This window comes from Lissotriton vulgaris, chromosome 8, assembly GCF_964263255.1.
Source record: "Lissotriton vulgaris chromosome 8, aLisVul1.2, whole genome shotgun sequence".
Taxonomy (NCBI): domain Eukaryota; kingdom Metazoa; phylum Chordata; class Amphibia; order Caudata; family Salamandridae; genus Lissotriton; species Lissotriton vulgaris.
Window position 1 is genome coordinate 478,205,397 of NC_141696.1, and position 21,329 is coordinate 478,226,725.

A 21,329-nucleotide genomic window follows, 5' to 3' on the forward strand; every position below is an offset into this window, starting at 1 on the left:
CAGTTTAAACTAAGGTATGGAGATGATTAGAACCTAAGAGAAATCTGGGATAGATTCTTGCCATAAATAACTAAACCTATGCTACACAATACTTACTACTTCCCGCGTACCAGAATTAGTTTAGATATATTGGGGTTAGTCGTATTTCAGAAGCACCAGTTGAGTATTTTTAGTCAATGTTATTTATGTATGTATTTTTATATGGCTTAGAAACTATACCATGCTTTTACAGTATTATTTTATAATATTGTTGTCGCTGAACGCATTATACTTTTCAGTCTGCTTAACGATTGTAGCAGTTCACTTCTCTTGCATGAGAAAGAATACTGTTCAATAAACACTTTTATTGAAAATGCCTGTCTCTCTGTTTCTCTACAAACTCTGTTGAAACGAAGCATGCACAATTGACTGAGTGAAATAATTATCTATTGTTTCCGTGACTCTAGAGATATATTTCTTATTCTTCGGAAACAAAGTTGGCATGTTAATGCGGTTGTCGGAAACGAATCCCTTCTTGTGAATTCGAGAAAGTTTCTAGTGACCTCTGAACTAGCTGGTACTCACAATTAAGTTTAATATATTCGATAGAGACCTAGTCGACCCTAGTCCTACGTCTAATCTATAGGATATATTACGCAGAGCCTATTGGGAATATAGGAACTACACTACAGCAGGTGAATGGGATTTGAGGTTCTAATAGCCCAGGGATGAAATCTTTTAAATCCAATATAATCTAATTGTGTATATTTTCTACGTCTGTGATATTACAATTATTAACTACAGAATAGTATGTGGTGTAGAGAACTTATGTGGGCCTTTTAGAAGAGATCAGTCCTTAGTTTTCAAACGTTTTAATTTGGAGACTGATCTTTGAAGCAGGGTGACTATAGCCATTCCTTCTAGGTTTGAGCGAAGGGGTCAGTTATACCTTCCCTCTATTCTCAGCTGTGCCAGCAGTTCTGAATCATGCTAGCAAAAAAGCAAATATCATCATTTGTGATGATAGGTCATTGGTAGATTCCAATTATTTTCAGAACTTTCCTGGAATTTTCCAGTTTTTCTCCATTGGGATGAATACATACTAATGAATCCTCTGAGTCCCAAAAATATGTATTTTAGCTTCTGCTTCATCTGTCAGTGGGGAGGATTTTAGACAGTCCAGCCTAGTTAGCATGCTCTTTCAAGAGTCCTTGGCACCACTTACTATTAATAGTTGGAGATCTGAAGGGGTTAGTTTTTAAAAAAAAAAATCTTTTTTTTGAGTTTACATTTTAATTAGACGTGCGTTTCGTCAGGCCTGTTGACATCAACAATCTTTAAGTATTCATTATGTAAAAAAACAAATATCATTCTATCCATGTGTTTCGGTTCATTACTGATATTCAAGGCTCAACAAGTCTGTCAAAGATGAGGGTTTGTTCGTCATGGCAATTGCTATGTATCAGAATCTAATAACCGATCATGTATAAAACATTTACTCATAAAACTTAATAACAACAAGAGCGTCCAGTAGAGCCAGGCAGGCTATGCGTATAATGGTCTAATTATTCTGATGACAGGCAGGTCATACATACATTCAGCATGAGTTAATAGTTATGTAGGAGCCAGGTAGGGGTCACAGGAAGGAGTTGTGGGTTTTCGTCCTTAGCTAGGTCTCAGATGGAGGTTGCCTCTTATTCATGGCAGTGTTGTGGCTTGTAGGGTTTCAGGAGGTCTGAAGGGGATAGTTTGGCTAATTGGTGTATGGAACAGTATTTTATAGTTCAATTGCAGTTGATTTGCAGTGGATCTGGTATATGTCCTAAATATTATTTGCAACTGTCAGGTGAAGGAAAATCCAGCAGAACCATCATTATGATGATATTGGCAATCTCAAAGGTCCCATTTGCTGAATGGCTATTAGTTGGAGAACAAGTTCAGGACTGATTAGTGATTCTTGCGTTAAGCCTAGTTTTTAGTTGAAACAAGCCTGTGTACTGCAGAGCCTAAAGTCAAGAAAGAAAGCGTACATGGCACTTCAGTCTTGTGTGAAGTATTCAAAGTTGTTGATTTTCACCAAGGAAATCTTTTTCATGGTGTTATCGTCCACTTTGGCATGATGTATCAGATGGATAATGCGGCAGTCTGGAATACACACCGTTAGTGAGAAAAACACTTGGGCTCATGGACAGTGGTGATGGTTTCAGTGCCTTTTAGTGATAGCAAGAGTGAAGGTAATTATCAAGGCCACACATTTGTCTCCAAATTTTGATGGCTACTTTTACATGCAATTTCCACTTCTTATAAATCCTCCTGGGCATTAGACTGGATATGTAATTTTTTCAGCAGCTCTTCTTCGTAGCTAGGCGGTTTTGTGTGACTCCAGGCTCAGCTCAAGACCCTCTTCTGGATATGCACTCACTGAGAAATATAAGACCCTATCCGGCTTGCTGATGTCACTTCCTGTCCTTTTAGCACACCAGAGGGAGAAATGAAACTGGCACAATGGTCTGAATAATGGCATTATACCCCAGCAGATCTTCCATTTGACCTGATCAGCAAAATCTTCAAGAATATTATTCAAATTATGGAAGCAGGCAGTGAGGACTCTGACAGTATCGATCTTAAAGTTCACTACGGTAGGCTAGTACTCTCTTCTGAAGAAAACCTTTACCTGCAAATGTTTATTTGGTATCAAAGCAGTAGCTCCATGGATGGACTGAGGAGTTGATCATACCAAAAAGTCTTGCATTACGCACCTGACAAAATGACCATTCATGCAGACTTCAAAGTTGAGGCAATATTGCCTGGTAAAAGTGTGCACCAAAAACCACATCATAGCCTGACAGATGTTCCGAACAAGAAACACGCTTGGCCATGGTGGAATGCACTCTGCAGTCTGCACTGGGCGTTTTCTTAGCAATGGAATAGCACAACATGATGCCTAGGACAATTTATTCTTCCTCTGAACCACATTACCATTTCTGGCACCTGCAAAATCGAGAAACATCTGGTCATTCACATGATGGTTCCGAATTCTGTAAGGGTACAAGCCGACTGCCCGATGAGGCTCTGACTGAGGCAATCTTATTTCCTTCTTCATAAAGTTTGGCGGAAGAAAGAACAGTGGCAGAGCGATCAACTGTTCCGTATGAAACACAGAAACCATCAAGGGTATGGAGGAAGCCCTCATCCGAGGTAGTAAAATAGCCCACAAAGATCATATAAAGTATTAATGCAAAACAGATGAGCCAAGACACAAACAAACATCAGAATGAGGCTTGAAGCAGAAATATGTGATTTAAGTTGCTATGAAAGAAGTCCACTAAATGTGGGCGCAAAGAATGAGAGCTTCTGTGAAGCAACTGTGATACTTATATTCAGCCTTGAAATAATGATTGTGCCAACAGGCCGCATGGTTAAAGAAATGTGAAACTAGAAAATGTCCCTTGGGTTGTGGGAATGTAGGGCTAGGTATACTCATAACTTGAACAGGACAGTATTTCATAATTCCTGCTAGTCCCTGTGCCCCAGCTGATCGGGAGCACGGGTTCCTGTTGCTCCATTATTCAACTGCTAGCATTGCTGTCCTGCACTTCAACTGAAGACACCAAGTTCCCGCAAAGTCTGCAGCACCGGTTCCCCCATGATAAGCTTGAATTGGTCACACTGCACGATTCCCGATTCACACAGCAGATGGAAGATTCTGTATACCACAATAAGGCTTCCTGAAATATTGATCTCATAAGTTTTCGCTTGTTTTCCTATGCCCTGTGATTGGCCACTCCCTCAGGATTCCGGTAACTAAAACCAGGCTACCTAGGACTTGAGAGCTGCTTCTGCGGTCCTCTCCTCATGCCAGCTGGCAATTGAACATTTTGCAATTAAGTGACCATACTCAATAGCACTCACTTCCTGCTAAGTCTTGAAAGATCGCCTTCCCCTCATACCAGATACTGGGCGCTCTTGCTTCCATCCTGATGATGACCGTCTGTTAAACAAAGTTGAAACACCATCGACAACAGACCTACATAGACTCCTCACATATTGCTGTAAATGTTTTGTAAAAAAAAAGTTGTATGCCTTTTTTAATTGTGATGCACTTTGTTTTTATCTCTTTGCTCCTCACTGCGCCTTTCTTCACCGCAAGCATGAGCACTGGATCTTTTCTTCAAAAATGAGCCTATATTTAATTTGCAATTTGTAATGAATGAATTAATTGCAAAAAATCCTGCCTTTACTGTATACCTTGGTATTGTATAAGTATATATACTCTATGTCTTGTACTACGAAAAGCAAGTTCTTCACTTTTTTTCTCATCACGGAGATAAAAATCCTAGTAAACCATTGTTTACCTAACATATTTATGCCTGCAGGGGGCATATTCTTAGCAATTAAATAGTACACCATGATGCATAGGACAATTCCTTCTTTCCCCGAGCCACCTTACCCTTTCTGGCATCTCCAAAATCAAGGAACATCTGCTCATTAATATTATGGTCCCAAGTTCTGTAAGTGTAAAAGCAGAGAGCCCGATGAGGCTTGAAGTAATGCAATCTCTCTTCCTTCTTCATAAAATGTGGAGGAAGACAGAACACTGGCAGAGCGATCGAATGTCCCGTGTGAAACACAGAAACCATCTATGGTTGGAGGAAGCCCTCATCTGAGGTAGAGAATTATCCATAGAGATAATATCAGGAATTACTGCAAAACAGATGAGCCAAGACACAATCAAAAATCGGAATGAGGCTTGAGGTAGAAATGTGTGATTTTTATTTACTATGAAAGAAATTTGCTAAATGTGGGCTCAGAGAATGAGAGCTTCTGAGAAGAAACTTTGAGACTTATATTGGGCTTTAAAATAGTGATCGTGGCAAGAGGTCACATGGTTAAAAAAATGTGAAACTGGACAACGTCCCTGGAGTTGTGGGAATTTAGAGCCAGATATAAAACTCTAATTGCAATTTGCGATTTTTTTTGCAAGAACTAAGGAATTTTACAAACTGAACTGTATATCAATAATACCAATAGGTTATTTCTTAAAATTCTGTTTCAGAGTGGTTCGCACTCCGACCTACTGTATCAGTGTTAATCAGGTCGGTCACAAATTGTGATATCACACGGATGTGGCCTGCTAAAGTCAGCCACCCTACACTAGACCGATACCCACTCCCAAACAAACTTTTTTATAGATTCATCAAAAGAAAGAGGTACTAAGTGGGTGCCTGTCTTTAGCAAATGCATTACGACACCCCAACTCGGGAGCCAAAGAGGTCAGATTACGGTCACAAAGCATTGATACATGCTGTACTGATTTGGTATCTGGATGTGACCTCCACACCACATCCATTCCAAATCCCAAAGCGGTCTGGGGTTGCAGTCCTATTTCAGCAGTTGGTAAAAGTTACTGACTTCTACAATGGGATTGTAACATTAAAAAAATATTTTAACTGTCCCAAATACTAAATAGGAGTGTTTGAAACTATTAAAATGATTTGTATGTATGGCCCTTAATGTTTTTGATAAGACTGGTGTCAGTAGTAAAGATTTTGAGAAAGCATAATCCTTGAGAATCTTAAATTCCACTTTAGAATATCTAGAAAAAGGATCATTAATGTTACTGCACTTTCCTTTAACTGTAACATGGGATTAAAACATATTGTAGAATTTAATTCTGATCAAACCATTTTTTTATGTATTCTTTATTTTGCAAAGAGAAAGCTGCTGCAGTGACTCGTCCAAACTGTACCTTATCATTGTTTTAACAGTTGCAGTGCAAATTTGAACACCTCAAGACACTTCATCAAAATGAAAGACTCAAGTTGGAAGAAAAAAGGAAGCAGTTGGAAGATGAGATGATTTTATTCAATAAAAAGAAGATGGCAAATGAATTACTACAGTCCCCAAGTTCTGGAGGGTCCTTCAATACTAGCTTAAAAAAGGATCGTAAAAAGTAAGTCCACAATAGAGTGGAATTCCTATTTCGCTTTTAATGCCCATAAGCCATTTAATCTTAGTCACATATTTGTCTGTTCAGAATCTGGCCTTTGTATCTTTCTGCCCCCTCCACTTCCCTTCTTCCCACCTAGTCCTTACCTTATGCACATTCAAGGGCTACCTTGTTGCACAACAAGCATGGCTAAGGTAGAAGTAATAAAGAGATGAAATGTAAGTTGAGTTGGAACCATTTAATTCATTTAAGCCCTTTCTATACAGCAGTAGTATTGTCATTGGTAAACATAACATGTTTGTAAAAAGCAATTGTTAAGAATCTTTCGCACTGTCTTAGTACTGAAATTGTTAGATGTTCTCTAAAAATAATGCCAGTGGTACAAGAGCCAACAATAGATGTACTTACCATGACACGCATTGTCCTGGCATATGTGTGCATGGAGAACACTGGAAGCTAATATGGCGATTGTCACTACAGCTATGAAGAGTATCTGTAACATAGAGGCAAAGACAGAGATTCTACCTGATTAATATGGGAGGGTACTATAGATTGTAGAACCTTAAGATAGCTGCTGCATCATCATGTGCATGAGCAAGACTAATGGAGATGTAATGCTCATGCATTATGAGAGAGCTCAGTTGGGTGATATGTTGACCTGCTCAATACCTACATCACTAACCTCATAAAAGTTCAGAAGGAATTGTCAAAATGGACAAAATGCAGCAAATAATATATGTGTCTGACTCAAGAGACCACTAACATATAGATCTGAATGTTGCTCAGGGAACAACATGGAGCTCACTAGTCTACTTCCCTGTCGACATTGCTGAACACATCGAAGACTGCGTTAGGTGCTGACAGTGAAGAGTGGGGAAGGGGTATTTGGATAAGAGAAAGCAGACTCATGCTGATCATCTTGTCAGATGTAGGTTCTCTCTGATTTTCTTCAGTCTCTCACAAATTTTTTTTTTTTATACTAAACAGAGCACAACATTAATGTTACTATTTGAAATTGTATTACCTTATATTTGCATTCAGTTCTTTCATTTACAGAGATTTCAATTGAATGGTAACATGCTACAGGAAATTAGACATACAGGTTCACTCTTGTAACTAATGACTATGGTGAACAGTCAACATATCCATCGCACAGTAGTAAACATCAGCACATGAATGGCACTGTACCTTTATTTTGTTAGAGCCAAAAGAATCATAATGAAACTGTTCTTGGCCCATTGTCCTATAGAAGATGTTAATGCTCCACAATTTGCAACAACGATAAAAAAATAAAGGTTCTCACAGGATGGCACAAGGCACAGTTGTTACAACACAACTTTAGGCTGTGGCAGAATACCAGGGGCAGGGGTCAGTATAGGGGCAACAGAACTCCTAAAATACAAACAAGTAATATCAAAGTCTCCTTCAAGTTATCTTTAACCTAAGGTGTCTGTAGAACGCAGTAGAAGAGGTTGAATAATTCCAAGGGTGAACGGAAAATCTTTTAGGAGATGCCGCATGATTCATTTCAGGACATGCTGCAAATAAAAAAACTTGTGGGAGGTGTTCCTAATGTCTGATGTGTAGATCATCTCGACTGGTGAACTAGCTCAAGCAGAGGAATACAGGGGAAGTGAAAAGACGCTTTTTGATGAAATAGAGGTCCATTCCTCAGTTTGGCTGAGGTGCACAAACATTCTTATGAGAGCATCAGTGACTTGCTTGTTCAGGAGGTGCTCCTAGCCAGTTATCTTCTAGAAGTGCAGGCCTTGGCCGACTACAGAATCTGCCTGTTCGTACCACAAAATATGTTTGTGAGGCAGAATGAAAGAGGAGGCTTAGAGGAAATATGAAAATCCAGCCCCATCTAATCCCAACATCCTGACTTTAGCATCTGTCCCATTAAACCCAGGCATACGTTAGCCCACCTACCTTTTGCTGCTCATCAGGCAGTCTGTAAAGATATATACCTGCTTGTTTCTCATTTCCACCACCAGTTCCTCATCAGTTATGTACATCTGAAAGTTCAGATCATTCATCCTTGAAAACTAAGCCAGTGGCTCCATATTAAATAGGGATTGGGGTAGGACAGAGTCTTGCTGTCTGTTTCCGGTCCAAAATATATTTTTCCTATTTTCTTTAAATGAGCCCAACCATATATTTGGCACACCAAGTCTAGCAACCTCCTGCACACACTTAGTAAGAGAGATTGGTCAATGGTGTTAAAAGTGTCCTAAATGACTTCACATAATCAACACTGCCGAGGGCTTCTTCACATCTTGAATGACTTGCATCATCAGAAATAAGTGGTACTCCTTGTTCACCTACTTTTCTATGCCGACACCTCACCCTGACTGTCAACTTTTCTACAGATCCTCGCCAAAACCCCATCTCCACTGGAATTGGTAGAGTACTTTTGGGGTGTCTCTAAGGGAAGTGACTGTCTTTCCCCATCCACAATACCTGTGCTTTAGGTACTTGTGTGTGGGCTTTTTCTTGACTGATCTCTCACTGCTCAGTGTTTACTTCGAGTTCAAAAAACATTATTCAAATACTAAATGTATCCATAAAAGTGCAAACATGCACACATTAAAGATGCATATTAAAATACATAATAAAAACAGTTCATAAAAATGATCAACTGAATTTCAGTGTCCCATCAAATAACAGACAAGCAATACATCGGGCATTATTGCTAGTCTACTCAGTATTTATAGAACCACAAGCTTGTACTGCGGCTTTCAGAAATGCGCCTAGAGTGAATTTCTCTTCATCATCCATAAGTTGAATGAGTACAATCTGATAGAGACTTCTAGCTGCAGATTTCATACCATGTAATACATGGACAAATCATCGCCTTGAGAAAGCCCTCGGCCAAGTAGGTGCCACGGGCGAAACACGTGTCAGCTGTTTTGCTTTTCTTCCTGTCTGTAGACCTGCAGTAAATAAAAGGATTACTAATCACAAAAATGCTTTCTTGACGACATCATTTTTAACACTATGAATAGCAGTGCATCTTTCCTCCTCAAAAGAACCCCAGCAAACATGTTGAACCAGGAGCTCATGGGTGCAGCTCCTTGAGTACTAAGTGCTAAACAGATTTTGGGTCCTGCCTCTGATGCGGCTGCCGTTCGAACAGGATCCACCCATTTGCTTACAACCAACTGATCCGAGAAGAGCCACCCCTCTATCGCTTTTGGGCTGGTTTTTTCGAATTTTTTGTATGTCGAGGGATGTCTCCTAGGAAGACAGGGTTTAAAACGTGTGGTGGCTGTCATGCCATGTCCGTAATGCCCCCCTCCCCCCCATCTCGTATGTCTTTGGTGTTGCGTGTGCAACCACGACTGGAAGTTGTGCTCGGACTGTCGGACCATGGCTCTGAAGGCCTTGCGGTAGCATGCTATGAAGCTCTTTACGTCCAGACAGTCCTCAGCGGCCAGTGAGATTCAGACGATATCCCGATCAAAGAAGAGGAGGTCGCTGGACTGCTCTTAGAGACCCAAGTCCTCTTCCTCCCACGCAAGGTCTTCGGGACACTCGGGGAAGAGGCATAAGAAAAAGAAGAAGTCTAAGCGGACTTCATCTTTGTCTCTATTGTCATCCATCCATCAATGAATAAGGAAAGCTACATGAGGCTCTAGGAACGGTTCTGTGGAGCTGGAGCCAGGGCCGACTCTGGGCAGCCCTCCATTTCCTGGAGCTGGAGCGACTCCCACTCAAATAAAATAATTTTAGAAGGCAATGCACCAAATGTTTGAGTGGGCCCTGTGGGATCGGAAGTGGCCCCTTTGGATACTACATCATCTGCTCCTCACACATTGCTGGGGGGGCTCATGGATCCGACGCTTGATCCGGCACAATGCTGTTCGCAGTGTCGGACCCAAACATCGATGCCTTTGGTGCCAGCGCCATCCTTTGCCCTGATGAGTCAGATCTGCTTTACTCAACACTGACTCCGGCACCAGTAGAACCCAGGGGTTAATATTTGTCACCTGGTCATTTTCAGGGCTTTTCAGGCACGGGATAGGACTGGGAGTGGCCTATGTACCCTTTAGAGCACCAGGATTTGTCTGTAGATCAGATGGACTGGTGTGAGGAACTTGGGGAGGCCAGTGGACTGGATTCATCCGCAGATACTGGCATGCTCTCTCCGCCAACTGTGGCTACATAGAAGTGGGCTTCTTAAGCCATGATGGTAAGGAGGGCAGCTGAGGTCCTTGGACTGGAGTTGCTCTTTGTGCAGATGAGGACTAATCTTCTGACAATAGTGATCCAGCCTGGGGCTTCCACCTCAAACCCTTTTGCCCTTTAATGAGGCTCTTACTGCTGTCCACCTAGCTACGTGGTCCAAGCCTAGCATAGGGGCTCATGTGAACAGGACAATTGCACACCACCATCGCCCCGCCCTGGGCGACCCAAGGTTCCTTAGCTAACACCCCACCCCTAAGAGCTTGGTGGTGCAGGCTTCGACTTCCCATCGCACATTCCCTCCCGTATCCTCTCCTCCTCCCGCCCCAGGAAGGGAATTCGAAAGGCTGGAAACTCTTGGCAAGATATTTTCTTCTGCAAGCCTTGCATTGTGGTCGGTGAATACTGCATTCTTATTGGGAAGTTTCTCCCACTCCCTTTGGGAGACGGCTGCACAAGTGCTGCCACAGGCCCTGGCTGTACTCTTCCAGGCGGTGAAGGACTGAAGAGATGCAGCAAAATTCACTATTAGGTATGGCCTTGACACAACTGACTCGCTAGGCAGACGAGTTTTATCGACAGTGGCCTTACAGCGTCACGCCTGGCTAAGAACATCTGACTTCTCAGGCGATGTCCAGGCTAATTTGATGGGCATGCCCCCCTTTGATGGATCTCATCTCTTTGGAGAGAAGGTGGGCTCTGCCTTGGAGCGCTTAAAGGACTCTCATGCTACGGCCAGAGCTTTCGCCCCTTTCATGGCAATGGAAGGGGATTACATCCTCGCCAACTGTATCACACCACCTCGGAATGGAAGCCAGAAGTAGTCTGCCACCCAGCCCGCTGCAGTCGCAGCTTCCAAGCACTTGTAGTCTGACTCAACAAGAACATGCTACTCAAGTTGGAGGGAGAATCCATTTATCATCTCCTCCACTGGAGGTCCATAACACAAGACAAGTGGGTTATGCAGATCATTCAGGGGGCTATTTTCTGCCTTTCCTTTCTTTTCCTCCTCCTTTTAAGGCACTTCAAGAATAGCTGGTGGAGGATCATCTAACTTTACTCCAAGAGGAAGTCACAGATCTCCTGGCCAAGAGGGCTATAGAGCGGGTCCCAGTTTCAGTAGTAGGCAGTGGTTGCTATCCTGCTACTTTCTGATTCCGAAGAAGAACAAAGAGTTATGGCTCATTTTAGATCTTCGAACTGTCAATCTCTTCCTCAAAAGGATACGTTTAAGATGCTCACGTTGACTCCGGTCTTGTCTGCCTTGGACTTGCAGGATGCCTATTTTCACATCCCCTCCTGCCAGCCCACAGGCGTTACCAGCGGTTCACGTTACGCCAAAAGCACTTTCAGTTTACCCTGCTAACTTTTGGCCTTACTAGCGCCCCTCTGTTGTTCAACAAGGTGATTGCGGTGGTTGCAGCTCATCTGCGCAGGTTAGGGATTTTAGTCTTCTCCCTACCTCGACTACTGGCTGTTGAAGGTGTCCTCACCACAGGCTGTCATCTCCCTCCTTCAGACTACGGCGAACTTCCTGCATTTGCTGGGGTTCTCTATAAACATACTGAAGTCACACCTGACTCCTTCCCAGAGTCTCCCTTTCATCAAAGCTGTTCTGGACACTGTGCAGTTTCAGGCTTATCCTCCCGAACAGCGAGTCCAGGATATTCAGGTGATGATACTGATGATTCAGCCTCTATCCTAGATATCAGTGAGATTGATTCTGAGGCTGCTGGGCCTCATGGCCTCCAACTGCAAAAGACCTGCAGTGGTGGCTAATGAACCGTGATAGGGTCAGAGGCAGACTACTCTCCATCCCCCAACCATATCACACAGTAGTTACAGATGCGTTACTCCTGGGATGGGGCGGCCATCTGGGAGAGGTGGAGGTCAGGGGACACTGGTCTCTGGTGGAGTCTGGGCTCCACATCAATTTGTTGGAGCTTCGGACGATTTGTTTGTCATTGAAGCATTACTTCCCTCTATCAAGGAGAAGTTTGTGCAGTTGTTCACGGACAACACCACCGCCATGTGGTACTGCAAACATGGCAAAGTGGGGTCGTGGACCCTTTGTCAAGAGGTCCTGCATTCATGGACATAGCTGGAACAGCAGGGCATAAACCTGGTGGTTCAACAGCTGGCAGGTTCTCTGAATTCCAGGGCAGACAAACTCAGCCGCCGATGCCTAACGGATCATTAATGGCGTCTCCATTCGGAGGTGGCGCAAGGTCTCTTTCAGCAGTGGAAAGAGCCTTGGTTAGATCTGTTCACCTCATATGACGCTAATGCCAGCAGATTTGTGTGCTGAAGTTTCCAAGGCGGCTATTGCTCAGCAACTCTTTTCGTCATGAGTTGAGCTCATGCCTACTTTGCGCCTTTCCGCCCATACCACTTCTGCCCATGGTTCTCAAGAAGACCAAGAACGACTGGGCTCAAGTCATTCTTGTGGCTCTAGACTGGGCAAGAAGAGTCTGGTATCCAGAGCTTTGGAAAATGAGCATCGATCCACCGATCAGGCTGCCCATTCGGGAGGATCTTCTGCCTCAGCAACAGGGGAGGGTTCTCAACCTGAACCCGTCAACTCTCCGCCTCCATGCTTGGAGATTGAGCAGCGATAGTTGGCAGCTTTATACCTTCCTCCTGAAGTATGTGAGGTCATTTTTTCTGCCAGGCAGCCCTCCACTAAGACGGTGTACACCTGCCTTTGACAAACGTTTGTAAAATATTGTACAGAAGCTATATTGACCCTCTTTCTGCTTCTTTAACTACTATCCTTCTTTTCATTCGTACCCTTGCCTAGCAAGGCTCTGCGTTGAGTACTCTCAAGTGTTATCTTTCTGCTCTGTCCGCTTTCTGCGTGTCCAGCTCCGGTGGCTCCTTGCAGCGGGTCTCGGGGATAGATACCGCACCAGGGAGACCGTTGCGCTAACACGCTGGAGATACGGAGTGATACCGGCGGTACAGAGCCCTGCGCTAGGAGACGGCTCAGAGACCCCTGGCAGCGTGTACAGGCGAGGAGGCGGCGGTGAGTGCGGCCAGAGCTGAACTGTACCTACTAGCCCTGAGAGATCCAGGTGAGAGGGCCATGAGGGGATAATGACAGCAACCTACGAAGGGGGAACACAATGCGCGACCTGACACTTCGGGGAGCTACCATTTTGCGGAGGTGCGCGAGAAACGGTACGCCCATACATTATATGAGGCACACTGGAGACGGTAGCAGCTAGACTCTAAAAGCTGCACCAGAAGAAAACACCGAGCAGCGTGAAGCGTGCAGTGAAGAGCAAGTTTACACCTCTGTGGGGAGGGCCTCACTGGGTGACATTGAGGCCCTAGGAGAGATACTCAGAAGTGGCAAGCCGACTGTCTTTTGACGACGATAAACAGGGGCTAGCGCACGAAGAAAGTCTGCAATCTTGGAGACACGAGTCTTTGGGGATGCGCTGTTTGCCACATTGGTTTCCTGCTTTTATTCTGCCCAAGACTGTTGTTTCTTCGCCGTGCCTCCAAGGGACATCGAGGCGAACCTTAAACTGAGCCCAATTAATCAGTGGCCTCACTCTCGCGGACCGCGGACTGCCGGGGCACTACAACCCCCAGAAGGCAGTGCGGCCGCGCGAACACCAGCGCCACCGTTTGAAAGCATCAGTGAGCTCCCGCAGGCCAGTTTCCAAGGCGGCTATCGCTCAGCAACTCTTTTAGTCATGAGTTGAGCTCATGCCTACTTTGCACCTTTCCGCCCATACCACTTCTGCCCATGGTTCTCAAGAAGACCTAGAACGACCGGGCCCAAGTCATTCTTGTGGCTCTAGACTGGGCAAGAAGAGTCTGGTATCCAGAGCTTTGGAAAATGAGCATCGATCCACCGATCAGGCTGCCCCTTCTGGAGGATCTTCTGCCTCAGCAGCAGGGGAGGGTTCTCAACCTGAACCCGTCAACTCTCCGCCTCCATGCTTGGAGATTGAGCAGCGATAGTTGGCAGCTTTATACCTTCCTCCTGAAGTATGTGAGGTCATTTTGTCTGCCAGGCAGCCCTCCACTAAGACGGTATACACCTGCCTTTGACAAACGTTTGTAAAATATTGTACAGAAGCTCTATTGACCCTCTTTCTGCTTCTTTAACTACTATCCTTCTGCGTTGGGTACTCTCAAGGGTTATCTTTCTGCGGCTGCCAGACCAACCCTCTTTGTTTAAATTTCCTAATGTAAATCGATTTTTAAAAGGGCTTGTACATATGTTTTCACCTATGCCCTTTGCATTGCCTCAGTAAAACCTTAGTATGGGTCTGCTTACCATCAAAACAGCCTTTTGGGTGGCAATATCATCAACCCGGAGGGTGAGTGAGTTACAGGCATTGTCATCCAAGCTACCCTATATGATGATCTTTGCAGATAAAGTGGTGCTTCACACCCAGGCTTCATTCTTGTCAAAGGTGGTAACCCCATTCCATCTGGGTCAATCAATCACACAGACCACTTTTTTTGCTTCCCTGCATCCTTCCAAGAAAAGGAGCGTCTCCATCATCTGGTCCCAAAAAGACCGGTGTCCTTCTACCTTAACTGCATAAAAGAGTTTGTGATGGACAACCAACACTTTGTGGAGTATGTGGGAGCTAAAAAAAAGTTGGGCTTTGCAGAAATGGACCACTTCTCATAAGTCGTTCTCAAAAGACACACAATTGATGGACGGAATGCAGAACAAATCAAAATATTCACCCCAGTCAATCTGGGTTAAATCCATCATTCTTTTGCTCACCATGCCACCCCAATTTAGACCTGGCCATATGCAAATCAGTCTTGACCCTGTGCCTCAAGTCAACAGTCCAGCCCGAACTGCCTAGCCAGGTCCTCTCTGGACTAGAAACAAGCATCAATAAGTTGTTATCTGCATTACAATCTGCAACGCCCTGGCTAAGATTTAGCCCTCTGAGAGCTTACGAGCCCGTTCCGCCAGGGAGAAGGCTGCAACTATGACGTTGACTCTGGCGTCCTAGTCCTGGATGTCTGCCAGGCAGCAACATGGGCTTCTTTGCACACGTTTGCCAAGGTCTACTGCCTGGACAGTCTGGTCTACAGGGGCGGGTATTTTGCCCATTCGGTCCTGCAGGACTTTTTAGCATTAGAAATCTGTCTGCAGGCCACCGCCAGGATGGTATGGCTTGGGTATCTATTAAAAGGCAAGAAACCTTCTGCTAGCAGTCTCTATCAGATGAACAAATATGTTTTCATCGTCTATCAATTCCTCTGTGAACCACATATTCAATACCTCGCTGGCAACAGGGGAGGTTCCTTCTATGTGGAAAAAGGCCAAAGTTTTACAGTTGCTTAAAAAAAACCTGCAGCAGACCCTAAGCAAGCGGTATACTATGGGGCCATCTTTCTTCTCCCCGCTTTCTCTAAACTTCTGGAGAAAGAAGTCAACCACCAACTCTCCAATTATCCGGAAAACAACGGAATGCTCTGCCCTACTCAATCAGGCGTCCGTCCCCAAATTTAGCACAGAGACCGCACTCCTCGAAGTAGTAGAGCATGTCCCAAGCACCCTAGATAGGGGAGGAAAGCCATGCTGATACTGCTCGACCTCATGGCGACGTTTGACACCGTGATGCACCTTTAGCTGCTCGAGCACCTTCATGAGATAGGGATGAGACACCTGGCCTTCAACTGGTTCGCAACATTCCTTGTCAGACGGACTCAGGAAGTCTGGCTGCCACCTTATACAGCACAAGCCAGACCCCTGTCTGTGGGTGTTCCGCAGGGCTCGGCCCTCAGTCCCACTCTGTTCAATGTATATCTGACACCCCTTGCTTTTCTCGTGGAGTCTCTGGGTGTAAAGGTAATTTCGTAGGAAGATGACACGCAGCTTTTGTTTACATGCAAGAAAGGCATGGACTTCGCCGGAAAGTTGATTTCCTGCTGTCTAACCAAGGTGTTTCAGTGGTTGCAGTTGCACCATCTGAGATGTAACCCAGATAAAACCGAGATCAATGAACCTTTGGAGATGTCCCCCACAAATCTTTGCAATTTCGTCCGCTACTATCTGAATCTGCTGGCAAAAAGGTAGTGCAGGCCCTGATTGTCTAGATGAGACTATGGGAATGCTCTGTACCTCGGCCTCCCTGACTATCTCCTTTACAGACTACAGGTGGTACAGAACTCTGCAGCAAGACTGCTGCTCAGACTTCCTCCCAGGTCCCACATGACCTCTCACCTTAGGGGCCCTGCACTGGCTCCCGGTGAAAAAGAGAGTTGCTTTTAAAGCCATGGTCCTCATGCATAAGGCCATGCACGGAACGGGGGCATCATATCTCAAGAAGAGAATCAGTACTTATACCCCCGCTCGCACCCTCCGATCTTCCTCGGCGTGCCTGGCTAAGGTGCCCCGCATTGATCGCCTCAGAATGGGTGGCAGATCCTTTTCCTCTCTTGGACCTCTCTTCTGGAATAGACTCCCACTAGATCTTCGGCTTATACACAGCCTTGATATGTTAAAGAAGAAGCTCAAAACCTGCCTTTTTAACAGACGTCCATTCCAACTCCTATGCCAGCGCCGGGACACTCTGCTGTTTAGCCATGCGCTTTATAAATTGATATATCATAACATAACAATCTACTTGCCTTCGGTAACACGTTATCTGGTAGAGAACGTATCTACCTGCAGATTCCTTACAGGCCCAATCCGCTGACTCATTTACTAGGACTAAGGTTGTTCCCTTTTTCAGTGCCCTTGTTTTGACGCACACTCAAGCCAGTCACTTCATGGCTCTGCGCTTCTGGCATGGAAAAGTGAAAACTAATGACTTCTGCACGCATGGGGTGGAGCCTACATAGGTGACAGCGGCATCATCACCAGCGCTCACTACGTCGTCACGCAGAGCAGAATGGAGCCAACCGACGGCACATAGGGGTACTGCTCCAGCAAAAGTTTCTGGATCCAGCCTCATGCCTTGAAAATTCAAAGATAAGGAATCTGCAGGTAGATATTGTCTCTAGCAGATAATGTGTTACCGAAGGTAAGTAATTTGTTCTTTGTGGTTCGGGAGAAGGTTATTTGCTATAATGTCCTTTCAGAGGGATTGTTGTTCTATCAGGTGTGCTCCTTCCTTCTCTCCCATTGTTTACCCCTTTTTTCTCAAAATCTTCCCTCATTTTCCCTTCATTCCTCTTCTCTAATGGTGAGGTGAGTTAAGTTTATTATGTGGAGCTGTGATGCAGTTTAAACTTTTTTAATGAAAGTCTTGGCACCGACGAGGAGGACTGTCTTTGCAGTGGAGGGCCTCTTTGTCTACAAATTGTATGCTTCTGGAGTTTGGGGTAGACACGACTCGTGTTTTTAATCCAATAAAAATGATTTCAACTTAAACTTGCATCCCGCTTCATTTATGGAGGGGATGCTGTTATTTTTTTGCCCTTACAAATGTTGCTATGAGAAGATTCCATGGCTTTTCCCACTGGTACTTTGTCTTGTCTTCTTTTTATGTGTCTTTGAGCCATGAAGCCTGTTTTGTATGTCAGCGACTCATAAATGAAAAATAAATTGTATGAAAGATTTGAATTGTGTTATAACCGTATGCATCTGAAAATGTGTGCAACTGGTTCAAATAAGATGAACGCTGAAATGCTTAAATAAACCTTTCAGGACCAGATACCTGGTGGGAGAATTAAGGTTGTCACAATGTTTTAATATTTATATCTGATGGAAGTGCATATTAGCTTGTATTCTTAACGCCTAGATTCAGCTGTAAAAGGAAAAAGGCAAAATTGCGAACCATCGCCCTGGCAGAAACCAGCTAATCTGTGCTCTTATTATACTCAGAACTATGTTAAAAGCCAGTGCAATTCTGCAGACCCACATTTTGCGCTCCACACAGTTCAGAGTTCTTAGACCTACAGAAAATTATTTTTACCCCAATCTTTTTCTCTCTAGGCAATCATGATCCGTACACATAAGCAAGAGTTCCCCTTACCCAGTCTTGGAGCAGAATTCCTACTAAATTGTCACATTTGTAGCTAACATTTCATGATACAGAAACTAAGCCTAGGAAGAGGGCTTTCTTAGATATGTTCCAAAGACAATATAAAGACACCAATACATGGTTGTTTCATGTATAAAGGTACTTTGTGCGGCTGTGACTGAGGAATATTGGCTCAGTGCCCTTGTGGGGATGGGGAACCCAACAATTATGATACCCCAAAATTTGCCACAATCAGAACGCCCACAATTCTCTGAATAGGAGACTGTGTTAACCCTCAATTAATTTTATACGGTAAGGCACCTCCCAACACATCAGAAGATACATTCAATTAAGTAAAAAGGCAATCTCAGTAACTGCGTTCTGGTACAGTATAGTAGTTAAAGGGCTATATTATAACATTCAAAAGTCTGTCAATACAGAGAAAAAGCCATGAAGGCTTTGAGTAAATACGGCAATACAGAGCAGTGCAAAATTAAAAAAAATATTTGAAGTCCCAAGTGGGCGGCAAAATCAAGAGAGAAACAGACAGCCTCCCTAGCAGGATTCAAATCTCCAGGAATGTCTTCTGGCTCGCCCTCAAAATTGAGGGTTTTTATACATTTTCACATTAAATTAACAGAACTGCAGAATCACTGTGGTGTGAACAAATGTATCATTTCTTTAGCAAATCAGAGCACAATTATGTTCAACATCATATTGCCTTAGCACTTAAGCTCTATACAACTACATATTCTGACCCCTCTATGCTAATGCCATCCGGAGATAGTGAACAAACTAGATACTTGAACAACAGCAAACTATTATAAATTAATTTGTTACAGTGAACTAGCAGAAGGATCTTGAAAGCAGATACCGTTTTGTTAAGATTCATCAACAACAGTATGAACAATAACAATGGAAATAAACCAAAGCAAATCTACTTGACAGTGTACTGCATAAAAACGAGCAGTGTTTCTGCAGGGGGAGGACTGGGGAGGCATCCATTATGAAAAATATGGCTCTAGGCCCAAATTGAGGCTTAGTTAACAAAGGTCAGGAAAATACACTGCTATACATCTTAGGAAATTTGTTTACATGACAATAGCACCATATCAGTGTATACATATGTAGCCGTGGGTAAAACTGGGTTTTATACATTAATATTGCAAAAAAACAAACAAATGCACAAAAATCCTTAACACTCTGTAGAGAAATAATTTGGCATGAGTAACTTATTAGGATTTACGACTGACCAGGAAATTCTATGTAGAAGCTAAAATATCTCTGTGTGCTAAGCACATGAAGTCTTCTACATTAAGCCCTAGCTAAGCAATAATGATAGGCAAAAGCATATTATGCCATCGAAATTGAGGGTTCTCTAATGACAAGTTAACAGAAAGTTGGTAAAATGTTTGGCTTTTGTTTCAATATGTGCTAAAAATTGTTATTTTTATAAATTATGATGCCAGGAAATATTATGTATGTCTAAAATGAAAGATAAAATGTAGGCATAAATCCGGTACATTCAGCCATTTTCACTCTCTAAAATGTACCACTGGGAGTGGAAGGTAATGCCTGTTGGTGCCTGATTCACAGATAATGGAATAGGCTATTGAACAAAATATGTAGGCTAAAAGGCAAAGGTAGGAAGCCAATAACATTTTACTTAATGCCTGGGTGAGGATGGCTAGCATGTACAACAGAGGTTAGGTTAGGATCTTGTACTTAATGTGCTTTGGGTTTGCACTATGTACGTTGACTATATTTGTGTATTTATTTTGGCATAACTTAGATTTGGCCTAGCTCTATATGTTATAGAGATACATGCGTGTGAATACATGAAAAATTCCAGGAAAATCAATATGCAAATAGAGGTTACTTGAAGAATTTGTCTTTGGACCATAAAGTAGTCAATGTGTTTACAGTACACTTATAGTTTTTTGTTGTATCTTTCTATATTAGAGTTATTATATTGATAGATTATGATTACATTTCAAAGTATTTTTAATCTTTCAGTACTTGAATGCTTACGTTAATTAAATTCTTGTTTTGTTTCTTCCAGCTCTGGTTTCATGTAGTACTAAAGACTGATCTTCGATTTATAACTTCTGCATCCGTAATACTATTTTATTTACATTATTCTTCATTATGCTTAATAGTAAAGACTATGGGTATTACCAATTAAATATCCCAAAAGGGAACTGACAAATGTACACATCATTCCTATCAGTATTTTTATCTTTGGAAACATTTTTGCTCAGCTTCTAATTTACATAGCACTTTGGTGTTCGTATTTGCCTAGTATAGATCCCGCAATGCGTTTTGCACCATGGCTGCTGCCTACTTTGCTTACAGAGTTTTACTTGAGCAGGGAAAAGGTATTGCGAAGTGCAGAGAAAGTTCAATTAATGTTTTTCTATAAAGAGCCATTTTTATGTAACCAGTTTTTATAATATCTAAAACGGTTTCTGTAACTAGTGTATAGTCTGAAACATTCCAATGTGTAGTACTCTCGATATTGTTAACCATTTTGGGATAATTTAACCAATGTTTATCTTGAAGAGGCCAGTCTCCACACCACTTTAATAACATTTCAGAGTTTAGTGGTATTTTTGATGTTACACAAAACATAAAACAGCTGTGAATTATCCTACTAGAAAAAAGGGCCGTCATTGCGCTAGCTTTTAAGTGCATATTGAACATTGTTTTGAAAAATGCAGCTCCTTGTGAAATGAGAAAAATGTTTGTCTTCATATGTATGTTTTTCTTCATAAAACGTTAAAAACTTTTCGTAGGTAGGCATCTGCATCTATAATGCCTGCTGTATCACTTTAAGACTGGAACATGTTTGTGAAGCTGTGGACAATTTTTTACCAAATAATATGCTGCAATGACTAACTTGTAAACACTGTCCCTTAAAGAAAATTGTGTACAGTTCTACTTGTATATTTTATAATCAATCTATACCCTTTGTCAACTATTAAAAATAAAATATAGTTATTCAAATGTGTCTTGGAAAGTTTGCATTTCAAATAATGGATTTACTATTTTCGAAGTAGTCTGCAATATGCTATTCTGTATCGTGATCTTGAGTTTAGTACCTGACAACCGGATTATTTATTACTTTCCACCAACGTAACCCTTTTGCAGTTGTTGGTTCTTTCAGAAAGCTGGTAAGTGTTTATCTAGAGTCGGAGTGTAAAGCATACTCAAGGGTAAAAGTCAGTCATACTCTTCCTTCTAGGAACATAGCAACT

The 21,329-nt window shown here is 42.9% G+C and overlaps 1 protein-coding gene across 2 annotated transcripts in view; it reads left to right on the forward strand.

Moving 5' to 3' along the window:
• Positions 1-21,078, forward strand: part of LOC147697203 (septin-10-like) — a 348,351-nt gene extending 327,273 nt beyond the window's left edge. For both annotated transcript variants that reach the window (XM_086934272.1, XM_086934273.1), the window contains exons 10-11: positions 5,748-5,932; positions 20,135-21,078. In XM_086934272.1, coding sequence (XP_086790398.1) covers positions 5,748-5,932; positions 20,135-20,150 — 201 coding nt within the window. In that variant the 3' untranslated portion in view covers positions 20,151-21,078. The remainder of the gene's footprint in view (positions 1-5,747; positions 5,933-20,134) is intronic.
• Positions 21,079-21,329: the final 251 nt, after the last annotated feature.